The sequence below is a fragment of the Pseudopodoces humilis genome, chromosome 5 (assembly GCF_049639895.1).
Source record: "Pseudopodoces humilis isolate 2021_Gansu_Grassland_sample_001 chromosome 5, ASM4963989v1, whole genome shotgun sequence".
NCBI classification, from domain to species: domain Eukaryota; kingdom Metazoa; phylum Chordata; class Aves; order Passeriformes; family Paridae; genus Pseudopodoces; species Pseudopodoces humilis.
The window spans coordinates 12,659,550-12,684,879 of record NC_142204.1 but is presented as its reverse complement, the minus strand read 5'-3'; the positions used below and the strand labels follow the sequence as shown (position 1 = coordinate 12,684,879).

Here is a 25,330-nt window from a genome sequence, read left to right as displayed (position 1 = left end):
TTTTTTGACAACACTTCATGGTTGCTTATATATTTTCTCCCATGTCTCAGGTGTACTATTTGGAAAACTACATGTCAGGAATGCTCAACCATCACTAAGTTTTGTATAGGAGCAGTGTACAATATTAATCAATAAATGCACTCTAATTACCATTTCCTCATTTTTTGGGGGGAATAAAAAGAGCCAGGGTGAAAAAAGAAAGTTTGTTCTTTATATGTTTATCTCAGTTAATTTTGTTTATGTTCCCCAAGGTTGCGAACACACTAAAGAAGTGTCATAACGCCTGGTTTATCTGAATCTGCATTGTTTTTATTTTTAAGGAATTTTTCTAGGTATTCTCACTCAACATTCCTTATGTGCCAAACAAAAGAGTGTGAATCAAAGCCCTGCTGGATTAGATTTGCAAGAGTGCATTGCCAAATGAAGTGACTTACCTGGGGTTCAGGAAGTGAAAGGATTAGAACTGAGAAGATGACAAGAGACCATGGTGATAGATCTAATTCTCCCTATCCTGAGTAGTGCTGGCATTCCCATAAGGAAAGGTTTAGGGAATGTCTTTCTGGGATCACTCATGTTCAGGCTCTCAGGGGCTAGGAAGGACCTGCTGAGATGTGGCAGCTGGATCCAAGAGGAGAGAACAATTCCCAGTCAGTGCAATGTGTTGCCTCCTAAGGCCTTTGTTCATGATAGTAGTTATTGAAAATATGAGGAATGGGACATGGAAAGTCAAGTAAGACTTGACAAACTCTGTTTTTTGTGTGTTTTTGCTCATGTGCCCATGAATTTGGTGCCCACTCTGCAAACAAGTCAGTGCAGGATTAACTTGTTACCATGTGCTGTTCCAGAGGAACATTTCAAGGATCAAATGCGTTGCTCTGATAGAAGGTGGCAAAATTCAAGTATATTTGCACCTAGAGAATAAAACCAGGGCATTACTAGCTCGGAATTTTTCTTTCTCCTTTAAGGCAGTTGTTTAAGAAAAAAGGCTTAATGATTCTGTGGCCTTTGAGGTGTGGAGCATCCTACTGTTCCTTTTGAATAACTTTCTGTCAAATAAATAAGCTGCCTGTTGGCTCAGTCAGTGAGATTTGACACACATACACATGTGAAATGTATTTCAAAGACTTTATTTGTCAGTTTTTAAAACTATTTCCCCTCATTGTACCTTCCTGGCAATTAAGAGTGCCTGATTTCCACGATAGCAATTTAATCTATTGTCTTGAGAATCAGGCGGATGTGACGTCCGCATTTTTATCTTTCCTCTTAAACGGACAAGAGTTCCTGGCTTGTACAAAAACAAGAGATTTCAGACCAAAGCCATTGCAGTCTTGACTTTTGAGGCACCAGGGGAACAATGATATTGTAGGTGGAAACTGGAGGAGTTTCTTGCTCATGTGCAAAAGGAGTCTCACACAGAAAAAGGTACATTCATTTTTAATTAAGCCAGTGATAAAACTGTAGAGGGTTTTGTACTGGCAGATCTTACTGGATTGTATTCTGATTTGTTAGTGGCACCTGCTCCATTAGAATTGGGGGGAAACTCCATCTGCAGTTCAGAACAGAGTGGGAGGTGGAAGGGAAGGGATTTACACCTTGCCTTTTTGCACAGCCTGCTTTGTAAACCAAAAGGGTTAAAGAACAGCAGTATGTGGTTCATCACTGTAACACTGTGCATGCAACAAAAATACAGTAGTATTGATTACAAGTATATGATTACAAAGTATGTTATCTGAGAATAATAAATGCCTACTGTTTTCTTCACCATTCTTTGTAGTGTCATTCCCATGCAGTTGCCACTTCTGAGCTATCTTGCAGCCTTATGCCAGTTTGGGATTTGCAGCATTATATTTGACTGAGTTATAGAATAGATCTTTCTTTTCCTGTCTTGTGTAAATAAGTCAAACTCAGTGTTTATTTATGTGGCTGTGATTTGGACCTACATAATTAAGAGCAATAAGAAGTGTGTGTCTATACCTGAAATCTCAATTTGTCTTTGCAAAATGCATTCTAGTCTTTAATTGGAGGTTCCTTTAGGAAAAGGTGTGTCTGGTCTTTTGGAAGATATATAATATGTTAACTTTGGTATATTTAAGCCTCTCTAGTTGCTTATATGATCACTGAAATTAATTCCCTTAGATGGATCTCCCTACAGCCTTCACACTTAACTGTTGATGTTTGGCCACAGAACCCATGTAGTTCAACATCTGCATGACCCTACTATCCTATTATTAATTATTATTTTTTAAGGCCATCCTGGAGGTAGTTTATAGACACATGGAAAACAAAGACTGACATATTGGTTGTGGAAAGGAGGAGGCAATGCTAACACTGGTTTTGTTGAATGAAAATTTTCACCCTGGATCTCTAATCTCTGTGTTTTCCTCCCTTTCCTTCTAGTTGCTTATCTCAAGCATGTTATCACCCTGAAATCAGTGGATTATGTGGCTACAATGGTCTGCCAAGCAAACCTTCTGGCTGGTGCAAAACCTGTCTATTTTTTCTTTCCCTTTGTGTATGTTTGGGTGGAAATCTTGTGCTGCAGAGATGACTTCTACTGGAGCCAGCTTGGCTGAGCCAGTCTGGGGTGCTTCTCCACATCAGGCTGGCTGAGAAATAATGCTGTGTGTTAAAGGGCTTTGTGTGCAGAGTGTTAACTGAGGAGAACTGTAATATGTGTCTGTATTGGCTTGCATTTCCCTGCCATGAGAAGTGAAAATGGGGGAAAAGAATAATTAATAACTCTCCTTGATTACCTAGTTAAAGCAGGATGGAGGGCAACTGAATTACCTCAACTGTCTGCAAGGATTATGGCCTTCTGAAATGTTGCAGAACCTCAATAATAATTTTCTTTATAAAGAAAGGATAGAAGATGATGAGGAGTTCTGAAACAGACTGTGTCTCAAACTAAGAGTATTCTAAACTGTCTCTTTTTGCTTTTTAACAGATGCTCCTCTTGACAGTGCTGCAAACAAACCTACTGCTGGCCACTGTAATCTCAGGTAAGAAAACAGGTTTGGACTAGAATATAATTTCACTATTTTTTGGTGAGATATGAGCCCTCCTTCCTCTTTTTGTACCGACTCAGGGATTATCCTCACCATGCTGAAGGCATCAAAAAAGTAATTCCTTTTGTCTATTTACCTTGAAACAGGCACTGTTTTGAGTCCCAAACACTCCCTGAAGTCAGGGATGTTTAACTGAATAAAATACAGAGCTTTCCTAGTGCCCTATAGGCTTCAGGGGGGTTGCAGGCAGGTACAGATGAGCACATGGCATTCCTCAAAGGATCAGGATTTAAATTACCCATGAAAGGTTTGGGCTGGAGGAAAGAAAGTAAAAAAAGGCATTTCAGTAATGCATCTAATAATAATAAAAAGGCTGTGATCCTATGGACTGCCATGCCAGGCTTACAGTCTGCCTAGAAGCTACCAGGATCTCAGTAGGCATAAATTCCAGCAGAGAATTTCCTGAACTGCAAAATTATTGCTTTAAATTGCAAGTTCATGTTGTGTTTTGATACCTAGGGTTATCAGGTGCTTCACTTCAGGAGTCATCAGTTGCCCGTTGCAGCCTTTTTGGGAATGATCACATCAGAACATTTGATGGTTCCTTGTACAATTTTGCTGGGGACTGCAGCTACCTTCTTGCTGGAGACTGCCACAAACACTCCTTCACGCTCTTGGGTGAGTCTGAGCTGGGTTCCATCACTGGAAAAAAAGATAAATAGTTCCCCTTTGTCAGATGGGATGGACCACTGCATAAAAAGAGGTCTTGGCTGGGTTTTTTTTATCTGTTTCTGGGTTGTATTAGGGTTTTTTGGGCTTGTTTTGGAAAGTGGGATTACTTTTGGGGCTTCTGTTATCCCTTGGTAACGCAGGTCACACATACATAAGCTGCTGAGAAACAGGGATTTTCATACTACTCTAACTAAAAAGGGGGAGACTTTTACTGATTTTGAATTTTTCAATTCATCTTCATTTGGAGATGTTGCCAAGTTAAAGCTGAATCCAGGAATAAGAACTATACAACCCTTTAGAACTAATTTTATCTGTATTCTAAACCATACCAGTAAGATAAATCCCACCTTCTGGGACAGAAGGCCTTGGAATTAGCATAGGCCTCTGCAGAGTTATTCTTGGTCATAGAAGTGATGATATCTGTACTGAAACTGTGATATTCATACCAACTGCTTTGGCAGATGTTTTTATATTCACTAATAACTGTTCTTTGTTGGTCATAGTTTAAAATAAGTTTTTACTGACTACAAATTGTTCTCCTCAGTCTCAGAACTAGAAGTATTTGATGTGTCTCATCTCCTTAGGTGATTACCAGGATGGGGACAGAATTGGTTTCTCTGTGTATCTTGGAGAATATTTCAGTCTTCGTGTCTCTTTAGATGGAGTTGTGATGCAGGAAGACAAAAGGTACCTGTAGGAACTATAATTCTAGGAGAAAACCACCTGATGGGTTCTGTGAGTCACATGCTGAGAATTTCCTGGGTTTTTTTCTCCACAGAGTTTCCATACCTTTTGCCTCCAATGGTATATTTATAGAGAAGGAGGCAGGTTATTATAAAATATCCAGTGATGAGCATGGCTTTGTGGTGAAGATTGATGCCAGTGGAAACATTCAGATACTCCTTCAAGAAAAGCACTATAATAAGACCTGTGGGCTGTGTGGCAATTTTAATAAATTCCTTGAGGATGACTTCAGAACTCGGGAAGGTAAGGTTACCACTAACTGATTGTATTTTAATGGATGCTCTTGCACACTTTTCCTGCTGGGTGATTCAGCAAAGATGTTGCTGATCCAGCAAAATGTTTCTGCAGAACCTGTCAGGTACCTCAACTTGGTGTGCTGAAAAGCTAAGTCCTTTCATCTTCCTTTCTCCTGAAAGGAAATGACTGTCACATCTCATTCCTGAGGAAAGCCCAGGCATCTGAATGTAGCATGTTTAGAAACCTGAAAACTTTCAAATGCAAAAATAAAGCTACAGGTTAATTTATGTGGGTAGACTGGCTAGAAGAAGACCCAGCAAAAAAGCTGTGTCAAATACCCATTGACTGAACTTCTGAATTTTCATGAATTAGCCCAGAGGTAGTAAGAATTGATACTGTTGCAACAGCAGAATATTAAATTCCTGCTGCTTGCAGGTTTGGCATGGGGTGCTGTTCCATAAAGGGGTTACCTTTTAATGGCATTTCCCTGTCTGTAAGGGCTGTTGGATTGGGCGTGCACCTTATATCACGCCAGTTCCTAATGAGAATGGGAGGCAAGACTGCTTTTGCTGCTCAGCACATCTTTGTGTGAAGACTCGGAGTTTCTGAAAAGCCCTGAATGAGACTTTGAAGGATTGGTCTTGATTTGTGGGATTTATGAGTGTCTTTTAATTCTGAGCACTTGCCTGAAGAGGAGAGGTTTGAAGTTAGTTAATACATTAATATATTAGATTGATAATACGAAGTGTGTATTAAAACTAAATGATACTAGAAGATAGAAAGGGAGGCAAAGCATCTTGGAAAGAAGCCTAGAAGTGCACTCAGGATACATAATAGCTTCAGTGTAAAGGAAAAAAAAGAGATCTCATGGTATATTAAAATGATTAATCTGTCCTTCAGAAATGTAAATAATAAGAAACAAACTCTGGTCACAGAACTGCTTGCCAGGGCTTGGATCCCTTGATGTCTGAACGAGATGAGATATGAAGTTTATGTCTTTTTCTTGAGACAGTAAATAGTAGTAAGGCTCTTGGAAAAAACAGCAGCAAAAAAAGGAGACTGTAATGCTTTGGATTGTTCAAATGTAGAAAAGGCCCCTCTGCTGCTCATGTTTATATGTGTTTCATGCTGTATTTGTTTTACATGCTGGAGGCTGTATCTTCCCTCTTAAAAAAAACCCAGTTCATTCACAGCCACGGATTTTGGAATGTAATGAAATTCATGACAGGGTCTCTGCTTGGAGGAGCTGTAAAATAATAGAGGTAACAGAGAAAATGCATTCTCTGTGTTTCTTACGGAAGTCAGGGATTTCCTTGTGTTTATCCACCTGTGTGGATACACAGATCTGTGATTTTAGCCTGAAGAATAGAACTGTGTGTCAGCAATTCTGCCAGTTTTTCCAGTGCTACAAAAGATCTTTCATTTAAAGTAATTTAGGAGGAATTAGACTGAATTATGCTTGAATTTGTTGTATCAGTGAGGAACATCACTACACCCACACACTGTTTGTCTCCTTGGCAGCTCTGCTGGTTCACTAGAGCATTTCTTAGCTTGCTCCAAGTAAATCAGTTATGGAATAATTCAGATCACTTTTTTTTGGGTAGGTTTTTTAATATACTGTTGAATCTAGCTTCCAGGTGGTGGGGCAACACAAACAGCTGGGAGAAGTAATATTCTTTAAACAGAAAAAGTAGGCAGCCTCTTGGAAGCCTGTGAAGTATTTTACCCTTTTCTTTTCACTCAAGTTTTTAGTTATTCTTCTTTCAGGCTGATTAGATCTCCTGAAGGTCAGCTTATCCTGGGATGTGAGCTTGGTGTAAGGATTTAGTAATCTGAGGGTGAAGGGTTACCTTAAGCTTGACAGCAGACTGAACTGTCCTGTTGGTGTGTCCATTGCTTCCTGTTAAAACCTGGAATTTATCAGACTGGGGCCTCAGTTCTAATAAATCAGATTTCTGGGATGGATTTATATTGGTAAGAGATGCATTAAGAACTTTGAGCTTCAGAATAACATGCAGTGGAAACAAATGAAAATATGATTTTTCTGTATTTTAGGGAAAAAAAATTATTGTGGTTTAATAATACAGAGTTAGTCTGATTTTTCCCTTAAGAAAGTGCAGTATGATACAGAACTTCATTGATTATATCTGGATTGCTTTTAGGGTGGTGCGGAAAGAAGAAACAAAGCACCTGCTCTGTGAGTGGATATTACCACTTATAGCAAGTAAATAAAGGAGTCATGAACAGAAGGGTGTTTGAAACTTAATGAACGCGATAATTGCTTTTTTTTCCTCTTAATACATTTATACTCCTGTTCTATAATCTATTCAAATGTGCTGTTGTCATGATGCTCTTATGAGTCCTCACTGTTTTAGTGTGGAAATGGAGAACTGATGAGAGAATAACACACACTCTTTCTGTGTAAACTTTGGATGCTCAGCTATTGAGATCCTGGAGCTCTGAATGATGAGAACAAAATCTGATAACCTGGTAAATTAAGACTGGTGGGATTGAGCTTTGAAGGCTTTAGGTGTTAGTTCTTACCCCCCATACCACCCCCCCCAAAAAAAAAAAAAAAAAAAAGAAGACTCTACAATTGGTTTTGGAGTTCATAGAATATCCTGAGTTGAAAGGGACCCACAAGGATTAGCAATTTCCGGCCCTGCACAGGACACCCCAACAATCCCACCATGTTGTCTAAATGCTCCTTGAGCTCTGGCAACCTTGGAGCTGTGATGATTTCCCTGGGGAGCCTGTTCAGTGTCCCACCACCCTCTGGGGGAAGAAACTTTTCCCAAAGTTGTGGACACACTTCCCTTCAGACAGGCTGAGGTGCTGAGTCACTGCCACTGACATGGCTCCTACAATAGCTCATCCTGTGGAGAAGTGCTTATGTCCTGTCCAGACTGACAAACAACATTGATTTTATTCTATGGGCTTGCTTGTTTATTGGATATGGAAGCAAAACCAATCCAAACCTTGAGAGATTGTTCTCACACTTTAGGCATAACTAAAATATAAAAAGAAAAGTCTTGGAAGCTTTCTAGGGTTTTTTTGGTCTTTGTCTGTTTTTCTCCTAGACCCTAATGAAGGGTTTCCCCTCTGCTTTTTCTTGCCCGATAAGGTCTGGTCCTTTATGGCCATTCTGTGAAGGCTTCTAAGACTTGCCAGTTGGCTCTGCTTTCTGACCTCAGCATGTACTTCTAATTGGTTGCCTTTGCTCATATCAGAAACATGAAGTTGAGTTCTTTCTAGATGCTCAGATACCTATTTGGCCACCTTCAGCCAAATAGCCAATGGCTATGACCATTCTGATCATTGTCACAAGCATTTTACCACTGGGGACTGAAAGCACAGGACAGAAGAGATGACTTACATAGCATGACAGAGGAAATCTGACACAGCACAGGGAATTTGATCCTGGAAGCTCTTCAGGGTGTGCACACAGGAGTAAGTTGTTGAATCCCCTTCACCCTGCAGCATGTGAGTAGTCTCAGGGAGGGCTCTTGCCCTGCAGAAATGGTGAGGAAATTCCTCCCCAGTGAGCAAGTCTGCAGCACAAAGTTGCCAGAGTTTATCCATGTACCTGCAGCCTTAGTCTGTGCCTAATACTCTTAGCATAGAATTATTAAGGCTGGAAAAACCTCCAAGATCAAGTCCAACCTTTGGCCAAACACCACTTTGTCAACTAAACTGGGGCAGGAAGTGTCACATCCAGCCATTTCTGGTATTGCTGTGATGGGTGCTTTGAAGTCAAAGGTCATCCTTGAAGTCTGTGCTAAACAGATCATTCAAATCCAACACAGGGATGTCACTCCATCATTTTGTTATGCATGCCGCACACACTTAGCATAGTGTAAGGGAAAATAAAAAAATCCCAGCCCAAATTAATCCAGCATCCCATTATGTTTTTCTTGGCCCTGGGAGGAAACAGGTTTCTGGGAATCTGGTATCCAAATTACAAAGTTGTTTATGATAAAACAATATCCATGGAGAATTTTGGATAAACCCTGCTCCAGCTGCAAGCAACATTCTTTAAGCTCCTGAAATACAGAATACATGATGAATATATTGAAGTCAATAAAGGTTAAACGCATAGAAGCAGGTAGTATCTGCAAGGAAAAAATCTGATATTTCAGGTAAAGATTTAATTTCAGAAGTAGTGTAGGTGTATATGACTGAATATGTGACTTCTCAGCGTGTGGTACCTGGCACCAGAAGATTTTAAAGTACATTCTAAACTCACAGTGGTAGTACTGCAAATAATAAGTATTTTTTTGCCTAAGAAAGTAAACAAAAGTTTAGGTCATTCTGAAATGCAAATTTCTTGGCATTTTAAAGGATATCAGTAATTTGATTTTTAGGCAAGTTGAATGCTTTTGTTTAGGCTGAGTCAGTAATCCCATTTTCTTGAATTTCAATTGGAAGTAAGGGGAATAGATTCCCAAGAGAATTATAAATGGTACAGGCAAAGATGACTTGTTTTAGGGCATTCATCTGAGATGCCAGAAAGCTGCATTCCTAACCCCAAGACTTTATTCGGGGTTTGGGATTGAAGTTAGACATTTCTGTTATGAGGTGTGTGGCTGCATCACTGGGCTGTAGTATTTTGGAGATGGCTTTTTTTTCCCTCTCCTGTTCAATATTACTGATTTTAAATTCATTGAGTTGAAGAGGGCAGGAAAGATTTTTATAGCCTGTGACTTTGTTATTTCATATCACTAATTTGATGCACAAACTATGAATCAAGTTTTGGGCAGCCTTACCAATAGATTTGCTTGTCTGGAATGGAAACCATGTAAAATTGTGTAGAAAAAGCCCACAAAACAACAAACAAAGCACCCCCCCCCCCCCCCCATTGCTTGATAAATAACCAACATGTGAAAGTTGGTTATTTACCAACTGAGATTCTATTTGCCAATTAAGACCTACAGGACTGTAGTGTCTTGACCAAATTCTTGAATTTATTTTATAGATGAGTTAATAGAGTCTGGGAGAGTTATCTGATGGGTCTGTGGCCATATGGAAAATCTGCAGGAGGTCCAGGAAGGGAGGTCAAGGTTTCTGCTTCCCACTTGGTGCCTGGAGCATGAGCTGTTTTTTTCTGATGATTGCTTGCCTGACCATCAGTATCAAATTAAACAAGCTGGTGCCAGTTTCAGATTTCAGAAGGAACTGGTGGTTGGAGGCTCATAGTGAACAAGGATTTTACTGTGAAGACTGGCCATCACCTATCTGAAAATCCTTCTGAAGGGAGACAGATGTGAGGGCAGCAATTAGATCACAAAGGCATAGTCTAGCAGGATTCCCCTGGAGACCCTGCCTGCTACTCAGGTGGTGGGGGAGCAGTTCTCTCCTCAAAGACCTCTGCAAGGTCACGGATGTCCTAATGTTTCTAGGAAGTTAGGAGCAGGTGGGATTTGTGTTGTCCTTTAAGATCTGCCTCTTGAACCCATCTTGCATCCAAAAAGGAGATTCCACCCCAGCTGGCTGCCTGGGGGTCTTGGCCTTTTAGCAGCGTTTATCTGCTGAGATCTATACTGTGGTCTATACCAGGCACCACTTCTTCAAGCACTTGTGTCCACATCCTTTGTTTTCATTACATTTTGTAACAACTTCTATTTTCAATGCGTTTCCTGCAAGTCTTAAGCGAAACCAGTGTTTTAGCCAAAGTCCCATCCAGGCTGCATGTAGGGTTTCTGGGTGTAGGGCTCTGATGAGGAATTTGTTTCTGCAGAATTTTGTGTGCTTCCAGGAAAAAGAGGTGGCCACAGAAGGGACAGAAGGCAAAACAAATCTGCTGTGGAAGAGATGAGGGCAGTCTTGCTGTGTGGTGGGATTGCAGTGTCAGTTTATGTTGACAGCATCACCTCCCCACTTAAACCCTAGATTACTTTTTAGGCTGATTTGTTGTCCCTTCCACTGCAGAAGGAAATGGAGGTGTCAGTTGGGAAAGGCAGAGGGGTGTTGGCAGCTGCTCCTCCCTCCACCCAGAGCAGACAGATGTGATAGGGATAGTTCTCTCTCCCCATTTTTCCTTCTGAAGCCTCATCAAATAGGTGAAGTATTTATGTTGGAAAAGACATCCAGGATCATTGAGCCCAACTTTTGAGAGATCACTGCTTTGTCAACTAAACCAGAGCACTGAGTGCCACGTCTGGTCATTCCTTGAGCACTTACAGGGGTGGTGACTCCACTACCCTGTTCAGCAGCCTGTTCCAATGCTTTTCAATCCTCTCCAAGAAGAAATTCTTCCTGATGTCCAACCTGAACCTCCCCCTGGTGCAGCCTGAGGCCATTTCTTCTCATCCTGTCCCTTGTTCCCTAAGAGCAAGGGAAGAACCTGACTCCCACCTGTCTGCCCCCTCCTCTATAGGGAATTGTAGAGACCCAGAAGGGCCCCCCTAAGCCTCCTTTTTTACAGGCTGAGCCTGCCTAGCTCCCTCAGCTGTTCTTCACATGACTGTCTCTCCAGACCCTTCACTTACTTGAAGTGTGTCATAAAATACAGCAAACAAAGAATTAAAATCGCATAATGCAAATGTTGCATAAAAGAATCACGTTAGAAATATAAATTTAAAAGCACCACACAAGAAAAAAAAATTAATGGAAGAAGAGAAATGAAAAAAAAGTGACCTAAAAAGTATTTTAGTTGCCATCAGTTGTCCCAACCTTCAAATCTTAGCCTGTGGTTGAATGAGCCCCTGGGAGCAGCTCCCAGCAGGAATCCTGGCATGGATGTACATACAGGGCTGGAGAAACACTGTTTCAGAGGAGAGCCCAACTCCTGCTAGGGAAAGGCTGCTTTACTACAAAAAAAGGGAATTTGGCACCTCGCTTCTCCCCAGGCTGGCCTGCATTGATGTTTTAATTTTTATAATATGTGGTAAGCTAAAGGGTTGTGTTCTTCTTGTTGCTGCATTTCTTTTCTTGTGCCAAGTCCTGGCTGCATAGATGAAAATTTTGTGTCTTTTATCCCTTTTCCTTGGGAGTCTTCCTCATTTGATATCTGCTGTGGGCCTAATACATGCTACCTTTAAAAGCCCCTAATTTCTAGTTGTGATAGTTTGGCATCTAGGAAAAAAAGTGGGAAATATCCACAGAAGTGACTCCTCTGAGAGAGGCTGCTGGGATTTTGTTCTCTGCTTGAGACCTGACCAATAGCTGGCCATTTCTGAGAATTGACAGCATTTGGGGCCACTGAAAAGTGAGATCACCTTTGTGAATACCACCTTTTAAACCTAACCCCGGGAGCTTCTGTCTCTCTTTGTTTCTGGCCTTGAAAGGTAGCAGAGCTCTGGTGTGGCCTGGCCCGCTCCCCCGTGGGCTGTGCGGCCCAGCAGAGCCTGGGCTCGGCCTGCTGTGGCTCCCGGGCGGGGGATGGAGCCTGCAGAACTTCCCCCGGCTCCAGGCCAGGGCCGGGCTCTGCTGCAGCCCCTCCTGTTAAACCCTCCGGGTCCTATTCCAGCAGGGTGGCTGAAGCCTTTCCCAGGGGGGCCTCTGGCCCTAGGCTGGGGCCGGGCCAGAGCTGCTGACATCTTGCTGATACCCTCTCACCGGAAAGCTGTCCACTGCTTTCCAGCGCTACCGACCTGAAATCCAACACCATGAATACCTGCAGTGGCTTGGGCCAGATTTTAACCCTTTCACTACCCAGATGAGACCTGCAGATTTAATTCCCTCTACAGAGAAAGGAAAGTGAGACAACATGAAACATCTAGGTCAGTAAGAGGGAAGAAGTCAAGCCTCGTATGGAAGGAGAATAAGGAGATGCTTTAGTGAGCTGAAATATTATTTTGCTAAGGCCATGGAAATGGACAATAATGTTCTGAAAAACTCCTTTAATTAATGAAGAGTATTAGCAGGAATGAACTATTCAAACAGTGAATCTGAGCAAAGGTATCCATTGATGAGCTAAGCAAATGGCGGAGTAGTTGTGATTCCATGAGATGGTGGAACAGAGAGAGAAGTGAGAGCTGATGAAGACCCTTGGCCCCCAGGGAGGAAAGGAGAAAACCTCTGTTCCCAGAGATGGTCACAGAGACAGATGAAGAGAACCTTTGCCTTTCAATAACTCATCCTTAAAATAATACCCCTTGAGTTCATGGCCCATGAACACACCTCAGGGTGGTGTGAAAATGGGAGGAGGGCATGATGGCAGAGTTTTTTCCAGGTGGATGCCAATCATGGGAATGAAAACCCATGAGAAAACTGTTTTTTGCGAAGAACTCTCCATGGAATGACAAGGGAAAACTCCTCTCCCACAGAGACTGATGAAAAGATTATTGTATAGTTGGTACTGCTTTAACATCCCAGGTTTTGTCTCTACAGTGTGAGCTGGGAAAGGAAAAAGGGTGGGGGAAGAAAAGGTTTCCGGAGGTTTTATTCTGGTTTCTTATTCTTGTAGTTCTGTTAATAAATCTTCTTTATTCCTTTTAAGTTTTAAGCCTGTTTTGCCTTTCTCCTAATCTATATCTCACAGCAAGAAATGAGTAAGTACCTTGGTGATTCTAGCTAGAGCTAAAACCACCACACTAGTTTACAAAAAATTCTACAGGTCTTAATACCTCTGCCGTAGCATTCTCAGTGCAGTTTTCATGATTACCCCATAGTTTAGGAAGAGTTTTAGTGGTCTGTATATTTCTTGTGTTTGTACTAAATAGGGAGTTCAATGGAATCTTTATACCTGTATACATTATTAAATATTCTATAGGTATATTTGGGAAGAATTTTTTTGGTTTTCAGATACAATCAGGCTTGTATCTCAATACATCTTCTGCATAAGGTGTTGGAAATGCATTAACATTCGCAATTGATATTCTCACAGGTACCACAACGGGGTTTTAAAAGGCTAATGAGGGTCACAAAATTGTTTACTAGCAGGTACCCACAAGCAGAGATAGTCCTGGAACCAGCAAGACCATGGGTGGCAAAAGCGGGTGGAGGGAGCATTCCCTCTCTTTGAGGATCCCCCTTCTCAGAAGGATGGAGCAAGAGCAGCAGAGAGGTGGTTTGCATCTCCCAGGGAGTTGCAGCCATACAAACTCGTTCAGCTTTGCTTTTATGCAAAATGGATGCAAATCTTGCTAAGCCTGGGCCAGGAGCTGCTTGTCCTGGGACAGAGGAGTGTGTTTCAGGACACCATACCCAGGAAGAGGATGGGCCCAAACCATCACAGTGCATGTTAAGCTTTGCACACAAGATTTAGTTTTGGATAGGAGAAAAATCAAGGCTAGCCAGGATCAAGAGTGCTAATGCTTTCTTCAGTTAGGGAAAGCAGCTGGGTTTGTTTGCCTCTCTAATATGTTTTGTGTTTTATTGACAACTTTTAAGTGGTAAGAAGATGTGCAGGCATGATTTGGCTTCTGCAGATTGTAGTTGACCAGCAGCAACTCCTACCATGTTCATGTAGGTGTGAGGGAGGTGGGAGCTGCCTTCTGCAGGCTTTAGTCTGTCCTTGAGCTTAGATATGTCCTCAGCATAAAAGTAAATCCATCACTGATAGTGGCTTTCCTACAATCTGTTTGGAATAAAAATCCATTTGATACAACAGTTTATATTTTTAAAGAGAGCTTTTGGCAGACTATCACCTTAATAGCAGCCAATAATGCACTTGTCACTAAAACCCCTCCAAAAGTGATATTGCTTCTCTTATTCTTCATTCCCAGGGACCCTGGTGGAGAACAGTTACGATTTTGCCAACTCCTGGGCTTTGCACAGTGAAAACAAGCACTGCAAGAGAGTACAGACTCCGAGCAACACCTGCAACATTTCATCTGATATGGCAGAGAAGGTTGGTGCTGCAAGATGTTGTTCTGGTTTCAGTCCTTCTCTACCTGAAAGGCAACATGCTTGCCCTTTGGCAACAGAAATCTCAGAATATTGTGATTTGGAAGGAACCCACAAAGATCACTGAGTCCAACTCCTGGCCCTGCACAGGACAGCCTCAAAATCCCACCTTGTGCCTGAAAGCACTGGCAGCCTTGGGGTCATAACTATTACCCGGGAGCCTGTTCAGTGCCTGACCACCCTCTGGGGGAAGAACCTTTTCAGGTCCAGCCTAAACCTGAAATCTGCCTATCTGTCTGTCTATCTGTCTGTCTATCTGAAAATAATGTGGGATGGGACTACTGTGCTATTTTAGATGATTTGTTGCTCAAATAAGCCAGATAAGGTATCAGTTTCAAAGGTGTGAGATTTTGAGAGAAGCAACAAATCAGCCATAGCTCAAGGTAGTCATGGGTTTCTTCCTCACACAGCAATATATAAAATGTTGGTCCAATAAACAGTTAACATGAAACTTGTTTCTACTTAATAACCTATCACCTTTGCCTAATTTTGTCACACTGTGTCTGTCTTTCAGCCAATAAACTGATAGATCACATACACACACACATCTGTAAATCAAACCCTTCAGTGTCAGTTGGAGTTTCCATTTTTCTGTTTCCCACATCTCCCCTTTCTCTCTCTGCACTAAAAAATTACCTTTACAGAACCAAGGATTCTAATTCCTGTTCAGTGGATGCTTTAGGAAGATAAAGAGTCTACCATTCCCATGTACTTACTGGAGTGGTAGTGGGTAAGCATAAGGTAGCTAAAGTTGAAACATGAGCTAAAGTCACCCAAACACGGGTTCTAGGCTGGCTAACTGGTAAAGCTACACTACTAAAGGCTAACAAAGCAAAATTCAAATTTAACATTTGATTGGACTCCATATTTCTCTAAGGTTATCTTTTGCCAGGAAGTTCTTTTCTCAAATTTTTAATTTTCAAGCAAATTTTTCAGCATATTCCTTTTTTTTTTTTTTTGTTTCTTCCCAGTCTTGTTCATGGACTAACCAAGGATAAGATACAAAGTTATTCTGTGCACATCCAATTTTTAAAAAAAATTTGGACATCTTCTGATTCTTTTGCAAATTCTTTCTTATATTCTTCTTCAAGAATAGGAAGGCAAGGGCTAATACCACGCTTTTGCCAAAAGAGCTTTACAGTACTCCTTGTTTTTTACATCCTTTACATTGATATAAAACCCAAGGTTCACAGTTTAGCAAATGGCACAAAAATAATGTCCAATGTCCTCCAGGGAAATGAAAAAATGATTATTGTTTTAAGGTCCAAATAGTTGAGACTCCAGATGTGCTCTTTTAGCAGGCGAAAGTCTATCAGCTGAAAGTGTTGATCCTTAACATCACTGAATATTCTTTCAAATCCTGAAACAGGGAATAACTGAAGAAATTAGTAGAAATGCAACATTATAATGATAACATAAAACTTCTGTTGGCAAACAGTCTTTGTAGTTTTCAGACATAACTTCATCTTAGCTGTCCTACTTCTGTTCTTATTTTGACTACAAATGTTGTATGGTGACTTCTCTGTTCATTGGGTCTCATGTTTTTGGAGGCAGTCAGATGGTCATGGTCAGATGAACTTTTTTGAACCTGTTATAAAACATAGGTATATCTCTAAGTTAATGAATCATTTAGGCTTAGCTGTGGTACACTTGATTGTGAATTCAGATTTTATGTTATTTTCTAAATTTTTGGTGTAAATATTTCATTATTCAAAATGAATTGTGGTCTAAATTTCTAATGCACATACTACATTAATTGAATGTTCTTAGGGCATCAATTCCTTTTGCTTTTAAAAGTGAGATGTACTTCTTTTATCATGCACATGAATATCAAAACAAATTGTACACATAATGAATGAAAACTTACAGTGTTAGAAATTAATTAGATAATATACATGTGAGATTAAATTACTATTACCCACTAAAACATTGTACCAGCATCTCAGAGTCTGCAAACAGCTGATAAACCTCAAATCAGTGAAGGACTGGATAACCACCTCTGGAAATGATCCTCTAAGACCACTTCAAAATTGATCCAGCTGTCGTATTAATAGGATCAAATTGCCAAGTCAAAAGTGACTCAAATATTGATTTGATGCAGAAGACATCTGAATTGTTGGCAAACATTCCATCCAGATAAAGTCAAGGCCTGGCCAGGGCCTAAGCTTTAAACTGGAAAGATGTCTCTTAACTCATTTTTAAAACAAGGCTCTTAATAATAGCAGTTATGAGATGGTTAAAGCTCAGCAAACTGTTGAAGTGCATTTCTGTAAAGCAAACTATTAGAAGTTTTAGGCGATAGATCAATAGAACTATCTAGCAGTTGCTTTAATCTGAAGTTCCTCTCGGGGTAACTGGCTTTCAGCAATGATACATTTTTCTGGAATTCTGGAAGCACTAAAAAACAATAAAGCTACACTGGATCAAACAGTAGCAAGCCTTCTTAAATAAGGGAAAGAGTTAAAGAACAAAAAAAAACTGTACAGAAACAGCTGTATAACTTGTTTAAGGAGATGCATCAGCAGTTAGAAAATATCTCAAATGACATGTGTCTTAAAGGTAATTACACAAAATCTGTGAAGCATATGAAAAGCCAGCTATAAATACAGTAATAATACCTTATGAATAATACCTGTAAAAATTAGTGAATTCACATCATGTAATCAATATATCAGAGACAACCATCTTAGGAAGTTGAGATAACACTTTTCTAAATCTTCATGTATCTATGACAGTAAGGTGAAACAAAGAAAAACACTAAAACAGCTCACAATTAATAACTGTCACAATACTAAACCATCACTCACTTTTCTGAGTTATTTATAGGAGACAAAACCAGCAGAGATTGTTACAAATAATAGAACCTTCAATTGAATGAAGAATGTAACAGACCATGTCTTCTTCCATCCAAAGCAGGTGTTTTATCAGTGCTTCATCACAGATGTCTCAGTTGTAATTGTCTTTTCTCTAAAAGTTAACAACTATACTCCACAGTTTAAATAAGCATCCTTTAACAAAACTTGAGAAAATTTAGATTAAACACCTAAACTTGAAATTTGACAGAAAAAAATCTTAAAAATTACTCAGACCTAAACATAGTGGAACTTAACTTTGCTTAATTCTATCAACACTTAATTTGTGTCAAATAAAAATGTAACTCATTCTGACTCTATTTTTACAAAAAAGGCAACTGAAAGTTTGGTATATAACTTTTAAACATAATGCGGCAGCAACGAGGATTTATATAGGGATTATAGGGATGTGACAAATACATTATGATTTTATGTAATTTGGCCTTGAGAATAACTCATAATAACTGCAGATGTTATTGAAAATACTTGCTTGTAGTAGGAATTTTCCTGGTATAGTCTTAAGTTTATTAGAACTTTTAAAATGCAGTTCTACTAGAGAAAAAAAAATACAATGCAGGGTTTGGCTAGTTGCCATTCAGCTTTTGTAGCACTTTGCTGAAACATCAAGTCCAATTTTTAATTAAAATCCAACGTCCAAATAGGTATATATGCTATCACATGTGTTTTTATAACAAAAAGATTCACAATGAAATTACCTTATTGAAATAGAGGAAAAACCAAGCAAACGAGTAATATATAGTTAACTTGTCTTCTTGTACAGTGAAGTTTTCCTAGCTAATTATTTTTTAAACCATGAATATTTTCTGTAGATAACATTAATTGAAAAGTCGTTTTGTCAGTAGCTGTAAATCACTCGATATTTTGACATTAGATTTTAAAACTAATTATTGCAAGGTAACTTTTAAATTCTGTTAATATTTACTGTAAACATTTCTAAAGAGGGGTTTTTTGAATTTTCTGAGGGGTCGTAGTAATTTCTCCAGTAAAACTGTAAAACCACAAGAACTCATAATTACTTAAAAACACAGAATTAACTCTAAAAGGGTGTATAAAAGCTTTCCAAGAAAACAATGAACCAAGACTTTTTAACAAGCTAGGTACTATCCTGGCACTTCTTGGAGAGGCCGTGGGGGGGCTGAACACCCCGCTCTGCTGCTGTTACCTCTAGGAGGTTCAAGCGTATTCTTCAACATCCCCCACATACTCTTGCAGAGGGGAAAAACGGAGAGAAAAAAAACCCCACAAAATTAATTTTAACAAATGCAGTTCTTTCTCTCTTTATAGTCTTTTCTCTCGTTGTTTGCAGACAGATGGAAAAGGACATGATTTTACAAAAACAGATGATGTTAAGTGAAGAGCCTCTATGGACCAGGTGGTACCAGTGGCAGCCATTGCAGCTTCTTTATCAACCTTTAATTACAGTAATGAATTTTGAGCTTGATGCCATATAGTTAGTGATTTTTTGGCTATTTTGTCTCCCTTTGAAGCTGCCTGAGCTACCATGGCTCTGCCCAACTGTTTCTGTAATTGCTGATATTTGTCCAGCTTGGCCTTGGAGCTTCTTCTGCAGCGGCTCTGCCATGGGGATGCCTTTGTTCTCTGCTCATGCTCCAGTGGTCCCCCATGACCCCATGGGTCAGGTGGAAACCAATCTAAATCTGGCTCTTCTTCAAAGGCAGAGTTATTATCTTGCCCCCGTATGTCCACAGTCAATTTAAAAGCATTGCATATCTCCTTATTTTCTTTTCTTTAACTCTCCCCTCGTCTCTCTAAAGGTGGTGTAGCCAGGAGTGCTCACTCAATACTGGGAGGTAAAGATGGCTGCTGCTGTGAGGCAGGTAGAATTACAGAATTCACAGCCTGTGTAGATTGCTCATTAATGATCTTAATTAACAAAAAGCACAGAAAAAGCAGCGAAGGTAGCCGAATTCCTACAGCATTCCAGAGAAACTTTTTAAAGGCAGACTCAAGGTCCATATCAAGCAAATTCCACTGCATCCAAATGAGAAAGTCTCTTAACTATTGCTTGGTTAATGTAGTATAATTGATTCTTATCAAGTTCTTTAATTTATAGTAAGCATCCCTCTTTTGCTTTGAAATTTTGTGTCTCATCCTAAGTTCCCCAGTCCTCACCTGACTTCTCCTTGTCAGATGATGAAAATGAACACTCCTTCTGCCCTCGTCCAGCAAGAGATTGCATAGGCTTCTTTACTGCCTTTCTTTGGTGTGCATCGAAGTCTTCCTTTCAGACTAAAGCTTTGTTCTCAGGATAGTGTCCACTGGGGCATTCTTGACTTCTGATTCCCAGAGATTGACCTCATGGAGGCACCACATTGTCGAGATGAAAATAACAAGGGATGGGACCAATGTGCTATTTAAGGTGATTTGTTGCTCAAATAAGCCAGATAAGATATCAGTCTCAAAGGTGTGAGATTTTGAGAGAAGCAACAAATTAGCCATAGCTCTAGTCACGGGTTTCTTCCTCACACAGCAATATATAACATTTTGGTCCAATAGACTGCTAACACAAAACTTATTTCTACTTAATGACCTATCACCTTTGCCTAATTTTGTCACACTGTGTCTGTCTTTCAGCCAATAAACTGAAAGGTCATGTACACACACATCTGTAAATCAAACCCTTCAGTGTCAGTTCTGTTTCCCACATCTAACCACCTTCCCCTTCCCCCCACCCCAACCATTAAACAGATAAACATAGAAAACAACAGCTTTTTTGAGGCTGAAGTGTGAGTTACTGCAGAAGAAATTATGTTACTCGAGAAAGACGTGTTTCAGTGATTCCTGTATAATGAGGTAGTTTATTGTCTTTCTGATTGTGCCAGCAGGGAAGCATCAGCTCTGAAGCCTCTTTGGGCACTGCCTCCCCAAAATATATTTGTGAATATGTTGCAGTTTATATACTTGGGAGTCAGCAGAGGAGGGTGATGCTCCAGCCAGGCTGTTTTTGACAGAGGAGATGTTTTCTGTTGGTGTTCCAAAAGCTCTGTGTCACCAGGCTATTTCCCTTTGTAGGAGGATGTTCCTTCAGCTATGTGTGCAGATAGTAGTGCTGATTTATTGAAGAAACACAGAACTGTTTGCCTTGGCCAACTCTGTGACCTCCTTTGCTGCATCAACCTTTTTCGTGTCTTTTATAAGTACAAACAAGTTTCTTGTTTCCCTTAGGGTGTGGATGCAGGCAGATGGTCACCAGCTTGGGGAAGAAAGTAGCTTTGAATATTTACTGAAGCATGTGGTATTGACAGGTTATGACTGTCATGGTAAATTGAGCCTTCATCCCTTGCAGGGTTACAGCTGATTGCATGTGCTCTGTTGTAAATCAGAATGGTTTCCTGGGTGCCAGGTTTAGATTTATACCAGAGTAACTGAGGCTGAAATGCAGTTGTTAGTTTCTCACTATTCGAGTCCTGTAGACAGGTATTTGCTAAACAAGACTCAAATAGTTTCTCAAGAGTAGTAACACTTCTGGAATATATCTGCTCTCCAGCTACCTTGAGTGCTGGTTTGCTAGCTACCTGGAAAAGGCTAACTAAGAGTTGGACAAGTTGCCAAGTTCTGGCTCTTTGTACTTCCATTAAGCTTTTGGATGAGGATGCTTCAGATGTGTTGTGAAATTCAGTGAAGGCTGCTCATGCCCCTCAGCACTTCAGCCTCACTACCTGCAAAACTGGCTGAGGAATTATAGCAGTGATTTCAGGTTGGAAATCTCCAGCTGATGTTTCTTGCTTGGGCAGAGGTGGTGTGTGTGGGCTATTTCTGTCTTGGCTGGGGCAGACTGACTTGAGTAAAGATGTGTGGTGCCAAGCACAGAAGAATGAAGGGTTCCAACCTGGCTGGGGCTTTTTTAGGGACAGGGCTGTTCAACAGGACATGGAGCTGCTGGAGCCAGTCCAGAGGAGGCCACCATGGTGATCAGAGGGATGGAGCAGCTCTGCTGGGAGGAAAGGCTGAGAGAATTGGGATTGATTGCTGGAGAAGAGAAGGCTTTGGGGGTGACCTCACTGTTACCTTGCAGTGCCTGAAGGGAACCCACAGGAAAGAAGGAGAGAGACTCTTGACAAGGGCCTGGAGTGACAGGACAAGGGGCAATGGCTTCACAGTGACACAGAACAGGGTTAGATTGGATATCAGGAAGAAATTCTTCCCTGTGAGGGTGGTGAGGCCCTGGCACAGGTTGCCCAGAGAAGCTGTGGCTGCCCCATCCCTGGCAGTGTCCAAGGCCAGGTTGGATGGGGCTGTTAGCAACCTGGGCTAGTGGAAGGTGTCCCTGCCCATGGCAGCAGGGCGTAGCTATGTGATCTTTAAAGTCCCTTCCAACCCATACCATCCTATTAACCTGGTTACCCCTCTACAGAAGGGGTAGTTCTTGTGACTGGTTGTAGTCCCTGGAATTTTATCTTTTCAGGCGAGTTTAATGTTTAGAAAGTGTCAACATAGCAGCTGAGACTGGGGAGTGGCATGCAGGATCAAATCCAGTCTGATGGGAGTACAACTAAATTGTGTTTTATACAGTTGCTGTTAAATATTGGTGCTTTGTGGATAAAGTTTTCTTTCCCATAAACTGAATGAAATTATATTCTCTCTCATGTGAGTTCATAAGCTCACAGCATTTAACATTGCCTTAATTTATTCACTGTGCAAGAATAAACACAGCACTATTAATAGAAGTCTGGCCAAACAAGTGCCTCCTGAAGAATGTAGGGCTTTTTACTAGTGTGCTTTGTTTACTTGCCTCAGCTTCAGGAATGTAAATCATCTTGGTCTCCCAGCCTCCTTCCCTGCCAGGCAGTCAGCTGTTAGGTGAGGGAAACAACAGCTCTGCTTCAAGGCACTCCTCCCATCCCAGTGCCCCCACACTGGGTAGGTCTGCAGTTTTCTTTACCCTCTCTGTCTGCCCCTTCTCTGGCCAACAGCATCCTTGGAGAGATGGCTTCTGGCTTCTTTCAGCAGGAATTGTAGTGACAGAATGAGGGGAAATGGCTTCACACTGACACAGAGCACGTTTAGACTGGATATTAAGAAGAAATTCTTTGCTGTGAGGTTGGTGAGGCCCTGGCACAGGTTGCCCAGAGCAGCTGTGGCTGGCCCATCTCCGGAATTGTTCAAGGCCAAGCTGAATGAGACTCTGAACAACCTGGGCTAGTGGAAAGTGTCCTTGCCCATGGCAGGGGGGTTGGAATGAGATGATCTTTAAGGTCCCTTCCATCCCTAACCATTATATGATTCTATGCAGTGGAATCAGAAAGCCCTGATGCTCCTTTTTCTTCAAATACTAAAAAATGCTGAATAATTAGTTTTTTAAATTTTTAATCTTGTTTAATGGCTCTGTGTTAGCTGAAAAGTGCTGAACCAGCTCACACTCTTACCCCAGTGTTGTCAGGGCCTTTCCCCACCCTCCACCTCTAGGACACACACACAGTGTGATTACCTGCCTTGCCTTGGGATCCAGGGAACATTCCAAACAGGGCAGTGCTGGAGGGGGGCAGAAAGCCTTCCTACCATGCCCTGCCATCTGTAGCTGATGTTTAGTTACCAAAAAGGAGCCTTGCTGCATTGTCTGTTCCATTTTTTTCACTGGTTTAGTCTGTTCAAAAAAGTGCTGCAATTTAACAGGCTCTAAGATGACCAACAGCATGGGTAACATGGATCTGAAGGCATAAATGGGTGATCTGGAAAACTATAGCAACAAGGCAGCCTTGAAAACAAAAATATGTAATGGTTTGAAGCATTGCAATTGATTACTGTGTTCTTACATATTACTTTTATTTCCTAGATTTCACCTCTAATAGAAATGGTGTGTGGAAGCCAGAGGTCACTGTATTGTTTCCTTTTTTCTTCTCTTATTAGGAAATTATATCTATAGTATATTAGATGTGAAAATTATTGAAGTTCAGCTAATTTCTGCTTTTGCTGAAATTCAGCTCTTACTGCAGTTGATGAGAAACAGCCCTGTCCCTGGAAGTGTTCAAGGCCAGGTTAGCTGGGGCTTGGAGCAACCTGGTCTAGTGGAAGGTGTTCCTGCCCATGGGAGGGGATTATATTAGAGGCTCTTTAATGTCCCTTCCAACCCAAATTATTCTATACAATATAATAATACATTACATGGGTGACAATGAGGCCCACTATATTTAAAATCTCATTTTTCTTCATCAGATTAATCAGCATTCAAGGGAAGTGATTTATTTCAGTTGTTATTTAGCCTTCTCAAACATACAGCCAGTGTTTGGTGTATTAAACATACTGGGTTTGGATGCTTTTAATTTGGGGAGATGGGATGCTAAATCTTTCTCCATTAAATATATTTTCTGAAAAACGATATATTTGGGGCCAGTTATGCCACCAAAATATACACTTCCTGACTGTTCTGGAGAAACCATATGTGTATCTGCACACCATAGGGTTTGAATTCAAGGGAATGAGAGGGTGTCTGATTTCTTCTGTTATTTTTTAGGCTCTCTCTCTTTAATGGTAATTGTTAAGCTGTAGACAAATGCAGTTCATACAGCAGCAGAAGGAAATGCCACAGAAATGGGAAGAATGTACAAAATTCCACCTCCAGCTCTGTGTGGTGGGCCTGGGACAGAAAGAAGGTCAGTAAGTTTTGTGATTGCTGAGGATTGCCAGTGCCAGGACCCTGCCAACGTATTTAAAGAAACAATTAAAATAGGACTTGTACAGAAGGGAAGGGAGAAATTTCATGACCTTCACCTGCATTTCAGATACTGCAGTCAGTCCTGCTAATTTTAATCTTGCAACCACCTTTACTCTAAGCACTGTTTCAGCCTGAGGCTTCACTCTCCAGTCTGTTGGGTTTAAGTGTTTCTTTGTGTGGAGCAGCTTCCAAGAGGAATGTTACAGCAGTGGCTGAGGCTGCCAATATCTAAGACTCACCACTGTCCTCAAAACTAAAGAATAAGGACCTCTCTTAATCCAGCCTGACCAGTGAGTTTTAAAGAAAGGAAGGAGTAAAAATAAAAATAAATTGCAGAATGGTTAAAGTTGGAATGGGAGTCCAGTTCCCTGCTTCCAACAGAGTCATCCTAGGTCAGGCTGCTCAGGTCCTTGTCCACTCACATTTTGAATATCTCCAAGGGTGGTGGTTCTATACCCTCTCTTTGACCATACCCTCATGGTGAATTTTTTTTTTTTGTTTGTATCTATTTGGATTTACCCGTATTTCAGCTAGTTGAGATATGTCATGATAGTTGAGATATGTCTGCAAGATAGGAAGATTTCAGCTATAATTTCTTTCATAAAATCACTGGAAAATCTGATGAAATTTGAATGGCAAGAAAACATTTACATAGTTCATTGCTTTTCTACATATATCACTTGGTTTCTAGATAATCAGCTGGAGCTCAGCCTTTAGCTATGCCATCAGTGAGCAAATCCAAGACCAAAGAACTAGAGGAAAAGAAAAACGAGTTAATTTTTTTTTTGGTGTGTAATCTCCTTTATTTTTTAAGTCACTTTCCCATCTAAAATGTTCCTTTTAGTTGAATATACAGTCTGAGTTTTGCTGTTTGAGTTGTATTACTGGGCTGTTGCCTTAAGAAACTTCATTAGCTCAGCCCCCAAATGGGATTGTTGTATATACTGGTTTTCTGCTGCACTTGGTACTATCTGGATCAAGGCTTTGATCCAGGAGTTGCTGTACTGCTCATCCTGTGAATGACTCTGAGCTCACTTTTGGTTTTATCAGTTTCATCTCCAAACACTGCTTTAATAGCTTTCTTGGCTGCTGTTGTTGTTGCTTCCACCTTTAAGGCACTTTGCAGCTTTCTTGTACTTCTGTGCGTCTTAGAGCAGCACCACCCACCATTTATGTAGCTCCTGCTCCCCCCCATCTAGTCTTTTTTTTCTTTTCCC

At 40.8% G+C, this 25,330-nt stretch overlaps 1 protein-coding gene across 1 annotated transcript in view; it reads left to right on the top strand.

Annotated features, from left to right (window-relative positions):
* The first annotated feature begins 1,294 nt into the window (after positions 1–1,294).
* VWF (von Willebrand factor) overlaps positions 1,295–25,330 on the top strand; it is a 127,139-nt gene continuing 103,103 nt past the window's right edge. The window contains exons 1-6 of the mRNA XM_005532685.3: positions 1,295–1,422; positions 2,945–2,999; positions 3,525–3,683; positions 4,322–4,424; positions 4,516–4,724; positions 14,387–14,511. Coding sequence (XP_005532742.2) covers positions 1,393–1,422; positions 2,945–2,999; positions 3,525–3,683; positions 4,322–4,424; positions 4,516–4,724; positions 14,387–14,511 — 681 coding nt within the window. The 5' untranslated portion in view covers positions 1,295–1,392. The remainder of the gene's footprint in view (positions 1,423–2,944; positions 3,000–3,524; positions 3,684–4,321; positions 4,425–4,515; positions 4,725–14,386; positions 14,512–25,330) is intronic.